The sequence below is a fragment of the Acromyrmex echinatior genome, chromosome 16, assembly GCF_024713525.1.
Source record: "Acromyrmex echinatior isolate Ae372 chromosome 16, ASM2471352v2, whole genome shotgun sequence".
In the NCBI taxonomy this organism is placed as follows: domain Eukaryota; kingdom Metazoa; phylum Arthropoda; class Insecta; order Hymenoptera; family Formicidae; genus Acromyrmex; species Acromyrmex echinatior.
In genome coordinates, this window is record NC_141867.1 from 4,711,708 (window position 1) to 4,730,758 (window position 19,051).

The 19,051-nt window shown below is 31.6% G+C and overlaps 1 protein-coding gene and 1 long non-coding RNA gene across 7 annotated transcripts in view; one reads left to right on the forward strand and one right to left on the reverse strand.

Moving 5' to 3' along the window:
• LOC147907071 (zwei Ig domain protein zig-8) overlaps nucleotides 1–19,051 on the forward strand; it is an 84,193-nt gene that overhangs the window by 23,912 nt on the left and 41,230 nt on the right. For 5 of the 6 annotated variants that reach the window (XM_087414314.1, XM_087414315.1, XM_087414319.1 and 2 more), the window contains exons 2-4: nucleotides 2,868–3,076; nucleotides 11,695–11,923; nucleotides 12,661–12,960. In XM_087414314.1, the coding sequence (XP_087270440.1) occupies nucleotides 2,868–3,076; nucleotides 11,695–11,923; nucleotides 12,661–12,960 (738 nt within the window). Of the gene's footprint in view, nucleotides 1–2,867; nucleotides 3,077–11,694; nucleotides 11,924–12,660; nucleotides 12,961–15,212; nucleotides 18,107–19,051 lie in introns of those variants that run through there. The other variant, XM_087414318.1, reaches the window with a different exon arrangement.
• Nucleotides 1–19,051, reverse strand: part of LOC147907072 (uncharacterized) — a 296,973-nt gene that overhangs the window by 19,595 nt on the left and 258,327 nt on the right. The gene's annotated exons all lie outside the window — the stretch shown is intronic.

Consider the following 19,051-nt stretch of genomic DNA (forward strand, 5'->3'; position numbering starts at 1 on the left):
TCCACACATACATGCACACACGCACACTTCGTTGCACGGATATCACATTGTTGGAGCATGAGACTGCCGCACCTGAGGCGTATCTCGGTGGAAAGCTAATGAAGTGCAAAGTTTTCCACGTAGACTATCAGCTTTTGCTCGCTCGCTGCGATATGTCCTCGTTAATTAGAGGGGTTACAATCTACCGTTTCCATTCGGATGCGTTGACATCAAACTAACAACTTGACTCTCCTCCCTTTACTATCCTACGAGAAACAAAGCTTCAACGATTTCGTTGTTAAAATTAAAATGAAGAGTGCAGTGATCTATTTCCTCCAGAAAACGCATAAATACGATTGTATTTTATCGATCATATATATTAAATTAGACAATGACAAAGTGTCTATTATTTTATAATTTCCTTAATTTTCTTAATTATATAATTTTCTTTTTGACTTACATAAATGAACTCATTAAATAATTAAAATGTTTAAATCTTCGGTAAAAATTCGAAAATGCAAATAAGCCATAAAAAAAATTATATAATAGAATTTTTACATAATAAAAATTTTTTATGACATGTTATAAGGCAATTCAGAATAATATTTATTTGAATGTATAAAAACTGAAGATTGATTATTCTAATTTTTAGAGAAGAGTACACTCACTCGAGATAGTTATAGAAGGAACATTCTACTTTTAATACGAATCAGATCTTGCGAAGATGCCAAAGCTGAAGAGCTATATTGGTGTCTTAAAGTTCGTTCAACTACTCAGTGTCCCGAGAGACAAGATACTTCTACAATACATTGCGGCTCATCGCCATTGTCTTCAAGATGGCAGTCTCCATTATCATCAACGTGATGTATTATAAGAAAAACAATGAAGAAAGATTTATCTTAACCGAAAGTAGAGTCCCTTACTCGTACAAGCCATTCTCTACCTAATTCACTCTTAAGCTGAAGCGTAATAAGCTCTGATCTAATCTAATTCCATCCAATCTCCCTCCGGCTATAGATACATCCCGTAGCTATTACAGTTCTCTGATTACTCAACTATAGATACTTTGTATGCACTTGCTTGTTAAAATTACTCGCCCCCTTCTATCCGTGCATTGAAAAGACGCAGTCGATCGTGTGCTTTGGCGTCATCGTCCTCGACTATTTTGAATCTCGGTCGCTGGGGAGTCATTTTGAATGATATTCAGTATTTGATAACAGAATATTAAAAATATTAAAATTGACAGAATAAAATTTGAAAAATTTTGAAGATATTTATTTTATCTTAATTTTAAAAGTAACATCGGATTAATATTGTTAAAATAAAATCAAGATAAGAAAAGAGTTAAATAGTCTAAACATGGAGTTCATATGTTAGTGATGGATATATCTTCCGCTATTAAATCCGGAATATGCAGTGGAGTTAGTTTCAAACACTAAGCAAACACTTCTACTACTTTGAGACATATATCGACCGTTCCTGAGTGCATTTCTAACTCAACAACTTGCAGTGCACAAAGTGCACGGGTGGTACGGACCATTTTGCAGCATCTGAGCACAGCTACACTGACGTCACAGCTCTCGAGTGAGAGCCCATTAAATTTTCTCAGCAATTAACTACATTTTATCAATTAAATTATAATTAAATAAAAATCATAATCTTCATTTGCACATAGATTCTTCAAAAGTTTAACATATATCTCGAACACGTTTTTTTCGCTGTAATCTTACTCTTAATTTTTTAAACCTTATTCTTGATTTGCTTAAAAATATAATTTATTTTTTGAACTCTTCTCACATATTATTTTAAATATTGTAGCATAAACTTATAATAAACGTCATAAACTTTGTTAAATATTAAAAATTAATACTATTTAAATATTAAATTAATATTTTTAAATATTAAAAATATTAATATTATTTAAAATCTACACTACACAACTACTATAGTAAATTTACTTTTGAATTTTTTTTGTATATTATTGTAAATATTTTAGCATAAATATACAAATGAATGTTACTTTTTCAAATATTAAAAATTAATATTATTTAAAAGCGATGTTATTTACACAACTATTGTAAATAACTTGATAATTATAATTTCAAACATCTCTGCAATACTTATATTCCATTATATTTTATAATTTCAGAAATATAAGCGTGAACGTTTTCGCTTTTATTCATACGATAGTAACGATTGTAACAATAGCGAATGGATGACATTAAAAGTTTCGAATTGTTGAATGAAATACCAATCGCTTTCTATTTCAAGGGACAGTTCGATCGTTGCTCGCATATTAAACTGTGTCCCCTTTTATATTTGATTTCTGTGAATATTGAAATAACTGAAATCGATAAAAGATCGGTTTTTTATTTCATTTTTATTAGATTTTTAATGCTTAACTTGAAAAATATATGCTATCCACGGTACTGTATTTTTCAAAAAGTAGTAAATGTTTTGTCGAGTATTTTAGAGCTTTGTTGCTCCTCGTGCATTTAATGGCTGCCATTACAGATTTCAATTAACCGGAAATTTCACTAATCGCTTGTTTGGCTACGGAATTTGGTTAAAGGCTAATTTGTCAACCGGAAATTAACTGGTACAGAAATTAACATAGTTCGTGTACTAGTACGAATTAAACTTCTCAGAAATAATCAGAAATGTCCATCAAATAAACTTTTTACTAATTAAAAAAAATAAAATGCTAAAATAAAATCTATGTCTCGATGCAATATAGTTCAATGGAATTCATCAAACATACAGTACGTAAACGTGTAACAATAGAAATAAAATTTATATTTTCCCTTTGTCGCGATTTGTCGAATAACATTAATCATTCAGCGTACAACTTCTGAATACTCAATCAGCAAATTTTTTTCGTGTTACAGATACACTGAGTCTAGGAGATCGGACGATAGATAACATGGATAGACACGCGATCCAGACCAGACCTCGGCAACAAATGCTGGATCATTCTTCCGGCCCGAAGTCGAAACCGGAACCCACCTTCGACTTCACACAGAATAGCAACGTGACGGCCCTGATTGGAAAAACTGCATACCTCACGTGCCGAGTTCGCAATCTAGGCGACAAGACCGTAAGAACCTTCATTACATTGCCTTGTGAATTATAAATTACGAAACAAAGATATCGTCTACATAATAGGAGCGTTCACCCTGCTTGGAATATTTCTTGCAGTTGTTATACAGAATAGACAAGAATCTTCAATTTATAAGTGGAATTATTTTTCATTTTACAATTAGGAATTATTAAACAAATTTTAATTATGCCACGTTCTTGAAACAGTTATCATTCTTGTACTGAGAGAAAAATGTTTGGTATTTGTAACTATAATTACATATTACTATAATTATGATTATTACTGCTATAATAATAATAACAGTAAGTATGTATATAGTAGGCAATCTAAAATGACTATAATTATAATTATTATAACCACAAAATAGTTGAAATTATCATAAAAATGATTCAAGTGACTAATTTTATAATTATATTTTGGAACCATAAAAAATATGGTTGTCCCAAAATATAACTATAAAATTATAGTCACTTGAATCATTTTTATGATAATTTCAACTATTTTGTGGTTATAATAATTATAATTATAGTCATTTTAGATTGCCAACTATATACATTTGTTGCTAGAACTATATACATAATTACTATTATTATTATTATAGCAATAATGATCATAATTATAGTTACAAATACAAAACATTTTTCTCTCAGTGTGTTATAGATTTAAATTAAGCTTATGAAGGCTTTAAACTATCGCCAAATACACACTCTCTTTCTCTCTCTCTCTCTCTTTCTCACACACACACACACACACACACACACACACACACACACACACACACACACACAAAGGATAGACAGGAAACCGATCTCCATAAAGGGATTTTAGAAGAAATGATTTGCAGGAAATAATCGAGTTGCGCGGAGTCGATTAAACATTAATTGACCTTAGAAGTAACTAGAAATTCAATTTTATCGTAGACACAATATCATTATTACTAATCTCTATTAAAAGGAACGATCAGAACTATGAGGTGATCGAATTGATCGAATTTGCGCACATCATTACAAATGTAATCTTTCAAAGATGTACCGACGATTCTTCTAAAATATCACATATTCTAAAATATCATATATTCAATTTCATTATTTATTTCAAATAAATGCGTCCTTTGGATATCACATGTCGATTCGTATTCATTTAAACATATTTTCCTCCATATAAACCAGGGATTTAGTTACTCTGTTCTAACGATGACAATAGAGATCCTTGTAACAGTAACAGTAACTTAAAATCGATTCCACGTTTTATGAAAAATAATAGAAAATTATAAAAAATTACAGAAAAGAAGAGAAATGTTTGACAAAAGTAAAACATTACACAAGATTTTGCAAACCTCTCCCAAAAAAATTAAAATGGATTTCATATTGAAGAATGAACCATTCCAATTGGAACTTTTCTTTAATAAAAAGAGTCGCTAATGGTTCTCGAACTCTAAGTAATTGAAAATATTAAAGCTCCCTCAACTTAAATTAAATTATTCACACTTCAGTGGTAGAAACAGTTAACAAAACTTTATTTTATATTTTCTTCAGTAATATTTTAGAAAGTTTCTGATATAATCATTGAGAATAAAGATTAAAGATTAAGAAGCCAACAAAAAGAAGTGTCTCTTCATTAAACTTTCATCGAGAACTAATTAATTAAGCATAAGATGCACGAATGAAACGAATATAAAATATCTTGAACTTCAATAATATATTTTTAAGAAATTATTTTATTTAAAAAAATATTTTATTCTATTTAATTGTAATGGAATAATTAAAACAATTAAAACAAGAGAAAGGGAGAGAAGACTTAATTGAAACACTATTGTACAACGTCTGCAAAAGCGTCGGCCGCAATAAACATGTATAAAGGAAAAAAATTGATTTTCTTTATTGTTTTATTGCGTTACGTAATAACTATGTTTAATAGAATCAGGATTTCGCTGAAAAATTTTTCCGCATTTCTGTTTTCTCACAAAGCAATTTAATTATTCGCGCACTAGTGGTTAAGCTATCGCAACGCGAAAGTCAATTTATGAGTTAGTTTAGTTTTCCCAAAGGCTACTTGTTGCAAAGCCAATAAGTAAGTATTGCTAAAGTAAATATGAGCAAGTATTACTAATTTACTCTACAGCTTAAAAATATGTGTAAATTATTCCGTTCTTCACATTTCTTGAATTATTTTTCTTTCTTTGAAACATTTTGAAAATGTTTGTTACGTTTAATTCTATGAGAAAGCTAAGAAAAATTAATTATTCTAACGTCATTTCTAACGTCACTCTAAAAATAATCAGAATAAGAACTTTGTTGCTGCATTATTAAATGATTAAATGAAAATATACAGGATAGGAATTGCATGTATCGAAGAGATTTTTTTCGATCATTTAAAATGGCAATAAAAATAATTTCTCTTCTGAATATATTGCTGATGTTTCTTTTCGACGAGATTTATATTTATACGTAAAACAATAAATACGAAACTTGGAAACAGATAGTCAGGACGTGATCAATTTTATAAACATTTATATAGGTCACTAGACATAATACCACTAGATTTTGTTTCGTAAAGTCATATCAAATAACTATCAATTGCTATCGGATGTTGTAACAACAAAAGGAAACAAGAATTTATATCACTTATCAATCAATAATTGCATGAATGTCGCTTCAAAAATGTTGTCTGCCAAAAAAGTATTAAATACTTCTATGATATTCTAAATATTTAATAAAAGTTCTTAATTTAAAATAGAAATACTAGTTTTTATTATATTTTATTTTTTCTCAAAATATTTTTAATGAAAAAAATATTTTTCATTATTTCCTTATTTAAAAAATATATCATATATACCTAATATAAGAAATATTTTAAACAAATATTTTAATTAAATAATTTTTAGTTAAAAACAATATTCAAAAATATACTTTATTACATTATTCTATCTTATTACCTTATTTTATTATATAAAACCTTATTATATTATATAATATCTTATTATATTATATAAAATATACCTTATTATATTGATTTAAAAGAAATTAGGATATTTTTTCCTTTTAATGAAAACTTTGTAGCATTTGCAAAAAAGTTTAGTAATCCTTAAAATATTAAAATTGTCAAATCTGTCTTCTAACATATTTTTTTAATAATATAAAATGCTTTGCGAAAGGAAATATATTTTATAAATATAATAAATTTAATACATATATTCTACAAATATTGCACGTATATTGTATTTTGCATTTTCGGTACTTAACTGAAGGCATGCATACAATCGAATGTTTCAGGAAACGCACAATACTGAAATTATCTTCATTCAATGTTGATAGATTAAATTCCGATACATACTTGATGCAACGTGATATCAAAAGGAGAGAGAGAGCTTTTAATCGTATTTCGTGATACAAACGCCTGTCTGATTAGCGCGCTAACGCTATCGGATTATCAGGAGAAAAACAGCAAAATTCCACGCAATGCAGCTCATATGGATATTAAAAAAAAAGGTAAAGAGGCGAAATTACTGAAGTGAAAATACATATTCTACAAAATAAAGCAATAAAAATTTAATTTAAAAAGTGGAATTATTTATATTTCCATCATTAACACAAGAATTCGTGGTGCGTTTCTTTATCAACAATTTCGCGAATTACAATTTCATACAGAAAACCACAAATAAAAAACGCTCACAGCATACACGTTTAATCTTTGATCATTTTATTTAAGTTAAAATGCCTATGTTTTATATTTATAAAAGCAAATATTTTGCAACTTAATTTTACAATTAAATTTCAATATATTATAATAATAAATCCACGATTATTTTCAATATTAGTGGAAAGATTGTAAATAAAGATTTGTTTTTACTTGAATGAGATTTCAAATAACATCGAAGAATATTGTAAAATTCTAAATAAGATTTGCGAAGACACGTTTTTTGTGCCATCGTATTTAGACTGGAAATATATTTCGCGACGTGCGTCACGAAATATCTTTCAACGCGCGTGTGTTAACAATTGTTGTATCGATATCGAACGAGATAGCAGTTAGTATATACTTGACAAAAAGAAAGATATTCACAAATAAAGCTACAAAACCATTGAATTCTGTGAGACGAATCAGCAAAAAGCATCAACTAACAACATAGATAACCGCACGCTCAACAATCAGCACAAAAGTGTTCATGAAAAAGAAATGATTATGAAAATAGAAAAAAATACAAAAGAAAAGAATAAACTCTTGCATTTTTGTCGTATATCCCATAGGAATGGACTTAACAGCAAAATACTGAAATCATAATGCAGTATTAATATAATATTGTATAAAGGCTAATAGAGTAGTTGTAAATTACTTCTATTTTTTCTGACTTCTGCTGCAGAAGTTCTGTAGTGTATATTCCCGCATGGCATAATTACCAGAACTCCATATAGTTTATCAATAGAAATGGGACTCAAAAAAATTTTAATTGTGTTTTAAGCTAGGATTATCTTTTGAATTAAAAAAATATACTATAATAATTTAAAGTTATTAGCAGAGAAAGGGGTGGAAGACGATCGTAAACTTCTTGTGCTTTCAGTAGTAAGTAAAGGCATGCATCCGGCTAGCTCACCTTACAAGCAATATGAGAAACCATTTGCCACACGTTACGCTCGCTTTGGTTTCACTTAACGTTCGACATTCATCATTGCCGACGTCTTCTTGCAGTTTTCGCGCGGATGCAGTGTTTCCTCTCCCGTTCCTCGCGCCGGCGCGTCCACGAGTCGCCCCATTTGTCCCGATGGATAAGTTGGGAAGCGCTAAACTGCTTTTGTTCCCATGCAATAGCTACCGCTAGCCAGACACCGCGAAAGACGTAAACTTCGTTGAGTAAATACGCTAAGTGGTGCCAACGTCGGGCACATATGTAAACGGCATTTGCACGACGCGTATATACGTGCGCAATGGGGAATAGTGTGTCGAACCGACACACTCCTGACCTCGCCCGGTTTATATACGAGGTCGGAGCTCTGTGAAAATATCGACGAGCCAAGCCGCCCACACTCCTAAAGACCAACCCCTTCGGTAGGGGAAAAGGCAGAGGGTTGAAATTTCCCGCATTGGGGACGCGCAACCCGGCGCACGAAAACCTCGACGTTAATATGCGTCGAACTTACTGTTACCGCGAATTCCAATGTTATGGTTTTGCTTCCATTGCCTCGCGATTGCTTTCGGGATGGATGGTTGACAGGCGATCATGATAAATTATTTTAACGCGAATGTTTTGCACGCATGATTTTTCTAGCACTATGATTTAGAAGCATTATGATTTAGCGATGCATATGAGCAATATATGATCGAAAATGTGTAAAAGATACAAGTTCAAGGTACACAGAAAGCACGTGCGTTTATGTACATTTCTCTAATTAAATTCTAATTAATTCGGCATATATTAATGCATTTAATAATAAAATAAATAACAAGCATAATTTTCAACCGATCAAACTTAATAATATGGAAATTATTGGACGAAAAATGTCAATTACATTTCAGAGAGAAAAAGAGAGAGAGAAAGAGAACTATGACGTTTCATTAAAACATGTATTTTATATATATATATATATATATATATATATACATATATTTCTCTAATTAAACTCTAATTACTTCGGTAAACATTAATGCATTTAGTAATAAAATGTATAACAAGCATAATTTTCAGCTGATTAAATTTAATAACATGAAAATATCAATTATAATCTTAATCTTTTTTTAGTGAGAGCGAGAATACTTAATAATATGGAAATTATTGAGCGAAAAATGTCATTTAACTTTTCAAAAAGAGAAAGAGAGAAAGAGAGAGAACTATGACGTTTCATTAAAACTTTGTGTATTTATATACACATACATACACACACATATGGTGCATTCCACCTAAAAATTTGACTCGTTTGGGATTTTTAAAATTACGAAAATTTGTTAGTGCACATATTTGTATAAAATTGAGTATCAAAGAATAAATATATGCCTGAAAAAAAATTTCTGATTGAAAATGGACAAATAAGAATTTTTTGTTTAAATTTATTATAATTCTGTTGAGAAAATCGGAATTCTGATTGATATAATTTTTGGTAAAATTTTTGGTAAAATCTACTAGAATTCTTATTTTTACCAAAATAATTATCAATTAGAATTCTAGTTATCTCAAGTAGAATTCTAATAGATTTAATAAAAAAATTCTGATTCGTCCGTTTTCCATCAGAATTACTATTTAATTCAATCATACCATTTTTCTCAGTGTTATATCCAAGTTTAATTAATTAATCACATATTAATACAGTTAATAATATAACAAGTATAATTTTCAGATAATTAAACTTAATAATATAAAGATCATTGAGAGAAAAATATCAATGTTGTAATTTCTTTGAATGAGAAAGAGAGGGGGAGCGGGAGAAATACAATTTATTTTTTATCATATATAATCTATTGCTATATAATAACACCATTTCTTTTCGCATGCAGATTTTTTATGATTCTCTACATACTTCATATCTGAAAACTATAGAAAAATAAAAGTACTCGCTTTGTTGGAACAGAAATGCATACGCTTCGTTGAAAGCTCGACGAGTCTCTGCGCAATAGTCCTCGGGAATATTAAAACAGACGGTGAGCTTCGACGAGAGTGTCTTTTCTTACGATTTAACTTTTAAGTGACCGAACTTTCTTCACGAGTAAAATTTAATTTCTTGTCCCCATTCACTTATCGCGATGTATTCCACGAAAGAACGGATGATTAAGCCGGTCCTTTTATTGTACTTATTCAAAATGATAATTACAATTTTCTAAGACACTCGGTGTTCTCTTACAATTAAAAATTCAGCAATGCAACGCGATTAATCTAAATTATATAAGAAATAATATTTTAAATGCACAAACTGATCATTATGCAAATTTGTATCACTTCATAATTTTATATTTAGAGCATTTGCAATACGTAGCGTAATTCGCTTAGAATTAATTCAATTCAAAGTTTAATAATATCGCGCGCGAGAGATGACTCGTTAATTCTGCCTTTAAGGTAAAAAAGTTAGTTGCACGAGAAAAAATGCACAGGACTGAAATGTCAGAAAGATCCTCTAAGATAATATTATTTCTGAAGAATTTCCGAGAGGATCTTGAATGTAAGAAGACGCCTGGATCGCTCCGCGTTCCGCAGAATCCTTTTACTTCCCGTTCGAAGTCTTTCCTAGAAAATCGCCGAAGACTCTCGAAGTCTCACACTCTGACGCCAGCACCGCGTGAACGAGAGGCACTGGTGCCTGGGAATCTGCTTTGCGTGCGCTGGCAACGGAGGAAGCGCCCGAAACTCTCACCGGGAAACTTTCTGTATTCCTCTGCAACTTTTCTTACGTTTCGACACGGGTCGGTGGCTTTCCGCGTTCCGCGGGCAAGGAAATAGACGGATCCTCTCGTTCACTCCTTCCGTTCCAGGATCGCGGTAAAGTTGGTCAGGCGTACTGTACGAAGCACTTCATGATGCAAAAAATTCGACACGAATGGTTATCAGAGTTATCGAGATGAGCTTCCAATGAGCGTATTTTTCCGAAAGTTAAATTACTTGCCGGAAAGAATTTTAAAATAACGCATTAAATTCGTGCTGCAAAAATGAAGTCCTATCTATATAAAAATTGTTTCTGTATATACAGTTAATTCGTCATTTGAAAGATAATATAAAAATTATTTAATTTGAATAAATGGAAATATAAAGAATAACTTTTTTATTATCTCTACTTTGTAAAAGGAATATGGAAATTTGTAATTTTATTCTTTTTATTCAGAGAAGAATACATATCTGAATAGCAACTATATAGATGACAACCATACAAATTTTATATTATATAGAATTAATGTACATAATTGAAAATTATTTCATAGTTATTCGAACTAATAAAATATAATTTATTGAACTATGTACATACATTAATTCTATATAATGTAAAACTTAAATAGCGGATTCTATATAGTTGCTATCATTAAGTTTTTTAAGATTAGAATGTTTTTCAATTTATTGGAGATCATGGTACAACTAGAAATATAATTTTTCGTGTAAAAATAAGTAAAAGATGCAAAATATAATTTACATACACAATACACAGAAGGTTTTTAGTTCTCAAGCCAATTCAAAGACTTAGACAAACATCAGGAGATATAATAATGTTTCGTGTTAAGAGCATAAATAATATTTTAAAAGCTCTTTAAATATACTGAAAAAAAATCTCACATAATAACTAAGTATAAATAAAAAAATATCTTTCTTTTAAAAGAAGACAATAAAAAAGATTTTTCTTAAACCAATTCAATAAGAGACTTATAGAGAAATAAATAATACCTTAAAAGCTCTACAATATTTATCTTTAAATATACTGAAAAAAATCTTTCATTACAGATTATTAAGTACAAATTTAAAAATATCTATCATGTAAAAGAAAACAATAAAAATTACATGTGTTATAGATATAGGAAGCACACGATATTGAGATCACTCAATTGTTTAAATGAAATGTAGTGTAGTCAATAAAAGACAGCTCGGACACTCCGTATATCGACTATCGATTTATCATTTATCACCATTATTGCCAACTTTGTTTGCGAAGGTATCCTGGGTCAGGCACAGGGACATCCACATCCTGACGGCGGGAGCGTACACGTACACAAGTGACCAACGATTTCAAGCACTACACAGACAAAATACGGGCCACGGCAACGAATGGTCCGACTGGACCCTCTGCATAAAGTGGGCACAGGAGCGTGACCAGGGAATCTACGAATGTCAGATTTCCACCATACCTATCAAATCGTATCAGTTTCACTTGAACGTCGTTGGTAAGTTTCATATATGTATCGTTAAATCTAATCTCACTTATCGTATTGCGTGCGTTCTATCATGAAATCGATGAAATTCCCAAAAACACTTCTGGTGTGCATTTCAGCCTCAGTCCATAATATTGGTCCGCGTAATAACGAAGCGGCATGCTCGCTTTTAACTTAAAAAAAATCCATTTCTATGCTCGCAATGAGATTGAATTATGATTAATAAAAGGATAGAGAAAAAGAGTAAATTGACAGAATAAACATAAAAAAATAAACAATATTTGTGACCGAATACTGACCGATATACCAGAATGTGTAAATTATATATTATAACTCCAGCTTTTATTCATTAAAATATCCGGAAGTTATGAATTAGTAAATTTAACGAAGAAAGGTTACGCTTGATGAAAATTCACTTTAACGATAATCTCGGGGCTAAATCTAACGCTAGAAAAGGCAAAGTCGACAGTGTTACCTTCATTATTTCAATTACCCTGACTTACATGATATTTATTATGAAATTTCACATCTCATTATTTCTCACGGGATGGCTTTAAAGATACCTCGTTCTTCTCGTTCGTTAAATATACCATTTCCAAAAGGAAATCATGTATGGATCTTTGAGTTTATCCAAGTTGAGATGGATGATCAAGAGGGAATGGGATCGGGTAACATAGAGGCACGGGAAGAACGAGGGGAAATGGAAGGAAAGGGGTAAGGAAGACGAAAGAAAATCTTCTTTATCGCAGTACCTACAGCGACGATACTGGGCGGTCCCGAGTTGTACGTCGGTGCAGGCAGCACGATAAACCTGACGTGTGCCATACGCTTCAGCTCGGAGCCACCAGCCTACATCTTCTGGTACTACAATGAGAACGTCCTGAGCTACGACAGTCCCAGGGGCGGCGTCTCCGTGATAACCGAGAAGGGTGGCGACGTCACCACCTCCTGGCTTCTCATTCAAACGGCGCAGCCCTCGGACTCCGGGGAGTACAGCTGCAAGCCCAGTAACGCCAATACGGCGTCCATCAGGGTTCATGTCCTAAATGGTGAGTCTTTGCTCCTACGTCGACTTCATCGTCATCGATGTATTTTACGAGCGACATGAGACAACGACACGTCATATATTTTCAGTAGAGGTTCCGCTCGTCATTTCTTTATCAACTGAAGTGGTTTAATTAAAAATTTTACTTTTCGTATATTTAAAACGAACAGTTTTGTCATTTCTTTAAACAATGAATTGGCCAACCATTGAAATTAATTAATATACATATATATAGAAAGAACTTTGCTGAATATCTAAAAATTTAGATAAATACAGATGTGAAAATAATTTTGCTAGACTATCAAAATAATTTTGTAGGAAACTCAAGCATAATGAGCAAAAAGTTTTAACATTCTAACAACCAGCTTGAGCGTTCTACATAATTATTTTGATGATTCTAACAAAGTTTTCAGATGTATATCTAGCTAAAGGACTTTACACTAATTATATGTAAAACTGAGTCCCGGTGAAACAAATTAGTTTTCACATATAATGTAATTTATAAATATGTGATAAACAAAAGATTACATAAACATAAGGCTCAATAATGAACAATTTGCAAAGCTTGTGTTCACAGATACTACTTCATAGCTCAAAAACTATCCATTATTGAGCCTTATGTCTGCGACATCTTTTGTTCGTCACATTATAAGCTAGATTATAGGTATGTGAAAACTAATTCATCTCATCAAGACTCAATTTTTCATATAATTAATATGGAGTCTTTTTTAGGTACTTCAGCAAAATGATTCTTTCTGTGTACATATATCATTATATACATTAAATCTGCGTTGATTAACGAATCTACATAGATTTTAATTACATTGCTAGAAAGCAATTCGTAACGACGGAAGATTTCCATGCCTTTTCATACCGGCGAACTGTTCCAAATTAGCATCAAAAGATTTAAGGTAATTTCAATTACCAAGTAATAAAAATGTGCTTGTCTGGCTAAATTCTCATTCGCTCTTCGTGGAATTAATATAATTCTGTCGTGCGACGATTAAGTATCGTGTCGTTTCGAGGCGCCAGAATTCCGAATCGACCTGGCCAATCCGCAAGTTGCAATTTCCGCTCCGAAATGAATTCCCAAAGCGTACCGGCTGTTATCGGACCTTGCTTTGTAACGTGCGAAATTATTTTATTAGCCATCGCTATTCCCGCTCAGAAGAGCTGTTGATGTTAACTAATCACATAGTCAGCTCGTAAACCCGAGCCGTTCACGTACATGATCGTTAAAACTATTCAGGACTGATAGTGAATCGGAAAAGTTTTGTATACATCGAAATGCGCGTGTAGTTCTGCTGTTCACGATCCAAACTAGAAATCGAATTTGTAAAAGGAAATGATAAATGATCTTGCGCCAAAGATCTACATGGAAAGAACTTTGCTAAAGTATCCGAAAAGTTAGATACAGATCTAAATAATTTTGTTAAACCAAAATAATTATGTAAGATATTCAAGCTGACACACAGAAAATATACTGTGTTCAAACAATAATTACTCGTTTCAATAGTTCAACTATTTCAATAGTTCGTATATTCTGTAAATCCATTATAAGTTTATTATAAGCATTAAATTCATTCAAAATATATTCACAATATATATTCTGAACTTGATAAGTTTAATACTTCTATCAACATTATTGAATAAAATCAAATTTGATTAACTTATAGATATAAAGTCGAATCTTCAATACAATTTTACAATATTCTTAAAAAAAATTTTTTTTAATTTGTAATAAATGTATTTTACGACAATTTAAGACTATTAAAAAAAATATGCTTTGTTAAAGATAACCATTAAAAAGAACTAATCACTTTTCTTAGCAGTAGAATGATATTTTTCGAATTTTATTATATTACTCATCATGTTTAAGTGTCCCATATAATTATTTTAATAGTTCAACAAAATTATTTTTAGATCTACTGCATTTAGCTAAATTTTTTAATATTTCTATAAAAGCGTTCTTTTCTGTATATGTATTAATTGCAACAGTCGGTCCGTTGTTGAAATACATAAATATAAAAATTTTTTGTAGTATTATTCATTATGCTTGAGCGTCCTACATAATTATTTTAATAGTCCAACAAAATAATTTTTTTAGATTTGTATCTAGCTTTTTAAATACATTTTTAAATACGGCAAAACTGTTTTTTCCGTGTATTCTGCCATATTTTCTTACCTTAGCAGTTATTTCTTCCCTCATTCTTATGACTAACGCTTAATGATTCTTAATTCTTATCATTCTAATAGGTTTTCAGCCTCATGTATCTGCCTCGTGTATTCGCCGTAATCAGAGAATATCAGTTTAGTCTTTGCTCGCAGCTGTCCCTTCCCAGCTTTCGGCCGCATTCGAAACTTGCCACTCTATCAAACTCTTAGCAATTATGCGGTCGCAAAGTTCGCGCGCGTATACATATAAATGTATATTGTATATATATTGTATATACGCAAGCGCCCGCGTTAACAGGGCGCGAATACGAGGTACTGGTTCCGCATAATAAGGCTCTTCGTCATCCGCGACGAACGAAGGTGCTCGCGACGAACGGAGTTCGCGAATGCTTCAATAACCCGGCTTGAACAATTTATTAATGAAGTGCATGCGGGAGACATTGAATTATGCTCGTTATTACGAATTGTTTTTCGCGACGCGACAACATCACGCGAGGATCAAATTTTCATCGGATATTTTCGTGGATATTCCTATTATACATCTCGTTTAGTGGAATATATGAATTGCGAAATAGAGCGAAAATAATCCGGATATATATTGTGTCATGTATAACAAGCGATTTTCAAAACGTTATAAAAGTGTAACAGTATATTTTTATTTAAATTATACAATCTCAACTCTTCGGATATATTTCAACGTGAAGAGATCCCATTATTCAATGAATTTTTTTGTTAATGGAATTAAACAAAACCTGTCAGTAAAAATTTATTAACTTCTGCTGCTCTCTATTAAAAATATATTGTACATGATATAGAAAAATATTGTTATTATTTAAAAACTGTGACTAGTAGTTCATATCTCATTGAGCATATAGAGAGATTAATTTGTACACAATAATAAGAAAGAAGAATAGTTTACTTATTATTTTAAATAACATTTTAAATAACGTTATTTTCAGATTATAATATTTTTTCTAGAGAACTTTATATTTTTTATTTGACAATTTATTTATTTAGCAGAATTTAAAATAAAAAGTATAATAAAAATTCAAATTTAGTATATTTACGTAGAATAATAATGTTTTGTCTTTTAATAATGCCAGACTTCAATCAATTTAATTTATTAAATTCCAATTATGGCTATTTGACCTTTCGTTTTAAATTTTAATTCTTACGTTCTGATATTTTCACTAAATCTGCATTAAGCGTACGAGTTGCATGAATCGAGAAATAAAAAAAAATTTATAAAAATAAAAATTAAAGGTTTTATAGTTTTTAAAATAAATCCAATAAGTACAAGTAAAAAATATCTATATGAGTTTCCGCAGTTGTTAATGCATAAATAATGTATTTGTAAGACGACAAGATATAATTTATAAATAATTATAGACAGAATGTATTTAAATGTTAAATTGTAACAACAAAATTAGTTGCAAACGTTTTAATTCTGGATTGAGTCTTCTCTAATATTGGCAATGTAGAAGTACAAACTCAGTTTGTAATAATTTCAACAATCACGGTGACTCGTATAGACATTTTACTTCTTATTTTTATGTTTATTTTTATTTGTAATTAATTAAATTGTTTATTATTTTATTCGCATCAATTATCGCGCTGTACTCATATCGCTGCGTTTTTATGTTTTAATATCGTGAGTATACAACTTGTTAATGAATTATATACGGTAGAATAACTCAGTGTCCAATTTCCGTTATGTTTTGTCGTTCTCAATAATTCAATTACTTTCTTCGAAATGTTAGCTTGAAATCCATTGCAGCAATATCGATTAACATGTCTATTAAAAAAAAAAACCCACGATGAGCCGAATAAAATAGCTTGTAAGTACGCGCTCTTAAAATTTTACCATCGAAATCTCGATCTGTCCGTAGAATACGACACCTTAAAAGCTCGCAGAAATTTACAGCTGCCCGCTTGATACCGCCTGAACGGGGCGGAAATTACTCTTCGATTCGCACACGCGTAGAACGGGCGCGCTCGTCTTGGCTGGCGCGACCGATATTCCGCATCGAAAGAAATATATAGGTCCTCTACTTCATGAAAACTTTGCCATTAGCCGCGTATCTCGGAATAATCCCTCGGAGTTCCAGTTACAACGCGTTAAAAACAATTTCGAAAAGTTCGCCTCTATGTTCCACCATTTCAGCAAGAACCGTCGAAAAATCCTTGTGAAATTTCCTACATCGCTGTAAGAAATGCGAATGGCGGACAAACAAACGGGAGAGATAGACGAAAGTTTCGCGTGGGCACGAAACTTGGAGAATTTACGAGGGCCAGAAAATTCCGCGGACATTACAGGCGGTGGGGACGTCCGGAAATTGTACTTCGATTCGTTTTACGAAGTGACCGATATCCGATAGAATGTCGGATAGAGAGGACGCGCCTAATATGCCGCTTCAGTCTGCTCCAAACTTTTACAATAGGCGAAATCGTCGCGATCAACATTCCCGGCGTGGCGATCGCACGGCCCGGCGGTCCGGCAAATTACGTGCCAGAAAACAGGATCATTTATCCGAATGTATCGTTAGCAGTTGACATTCATTAAAAAGTTTAGCCGACGCATTCCACGACGCGGAACGAACGCGCTCACAAGCGAGCGAGCGAGCGATTCAATTAATTTCACCAGTCACACCAACGGCGAAACTTTCTTCGCACGGTACACGTCACTAGTATTTCAATAACTTTCCATGTGAAAATATCCATAGTGGCACCAGCACGCGCTGCTTGGTAAGCTCTCGTTATCCAGATCATGCCCGGGAACTCCGAGCCGCTTCAACCCTCTCTCTCTCCACCATCCCCGTTTTTGCCTTTCCGGTTCGCGTGAAGTAAATTATATTCACTGAATGAGACTTGATAGATTGATGGATGGTTTATTTATTCTCGCGGCATAAATCCCGAAGAACCTTTCGTAATAATGGTTTTACCACGTAACAGAAGCAAGAGTGACGTAATAAAAATGTATAGCTGGTTAGTCAAGTTATAGTCAGAAAGATAATACAACACCTGTCATGATGGAAAACGAAGGAAAAAATAGAGAGAAAATACTATTTTCTTTATAATTTTTATCTCTTTTTTTCTTTTCGATGAGTGTGAAATTATTATAAGAAAAGAACGATTTTGCTGAAGTCTAAAAATTTCTAAAATCTAAAAATTTAGTTATAATAGATGCAGAACTGAAAATAATTTTTTAGACCATTAAAATAATTACGTAGAAATCTCAAGCATCATGAGGAATATTACAAAAAGTTCTGATATTTTCAATCAATTTGGAAGTCCTACAGAATTATTTTGAAGGTTCAACAAAGTTATTTTCAGATATGTATGTCTATAACTAAAGGACTTTATACTAATTATATGAAAAATTGAGTCGCGATGAAATGAGTTAGTCTTCACAATGTGATGACCAAAGAACGTTATACACGAGAATCAATAATGGTTAGTTTTTGAATTGTGGTGTATCAAAGATGCTCTGTGAGTACAAATATAATATATAATATATTGTAATAAACAAAAGAGATAAGGCTCAATAATGAATAATTTTAGAGCTATACAATAGTTTCTTAACGATGTAAAATTTATGCTCACAGAACATAAGTTTCATTTTTATTATTGAATCTTGTATCTATGACATCCTTTGTTCACTATATAAGCTCTATATATACACACACACACACACACACACACACACACACACACACACACACACATATATAATTTATATATATATATATATATATATATATAAAATTTATGAAAACTATCTCACTACAGCTACGCAGCTACATTATATGAAAACTAAAGCCTGCGGTGTAAGTTTGCGAAAGCAATGCTTGTTTTCCTGCTAGATTGCTAACGTTTTAGTAAATTATTATAATTCCACACAGAACGCAGTATTTCTAATA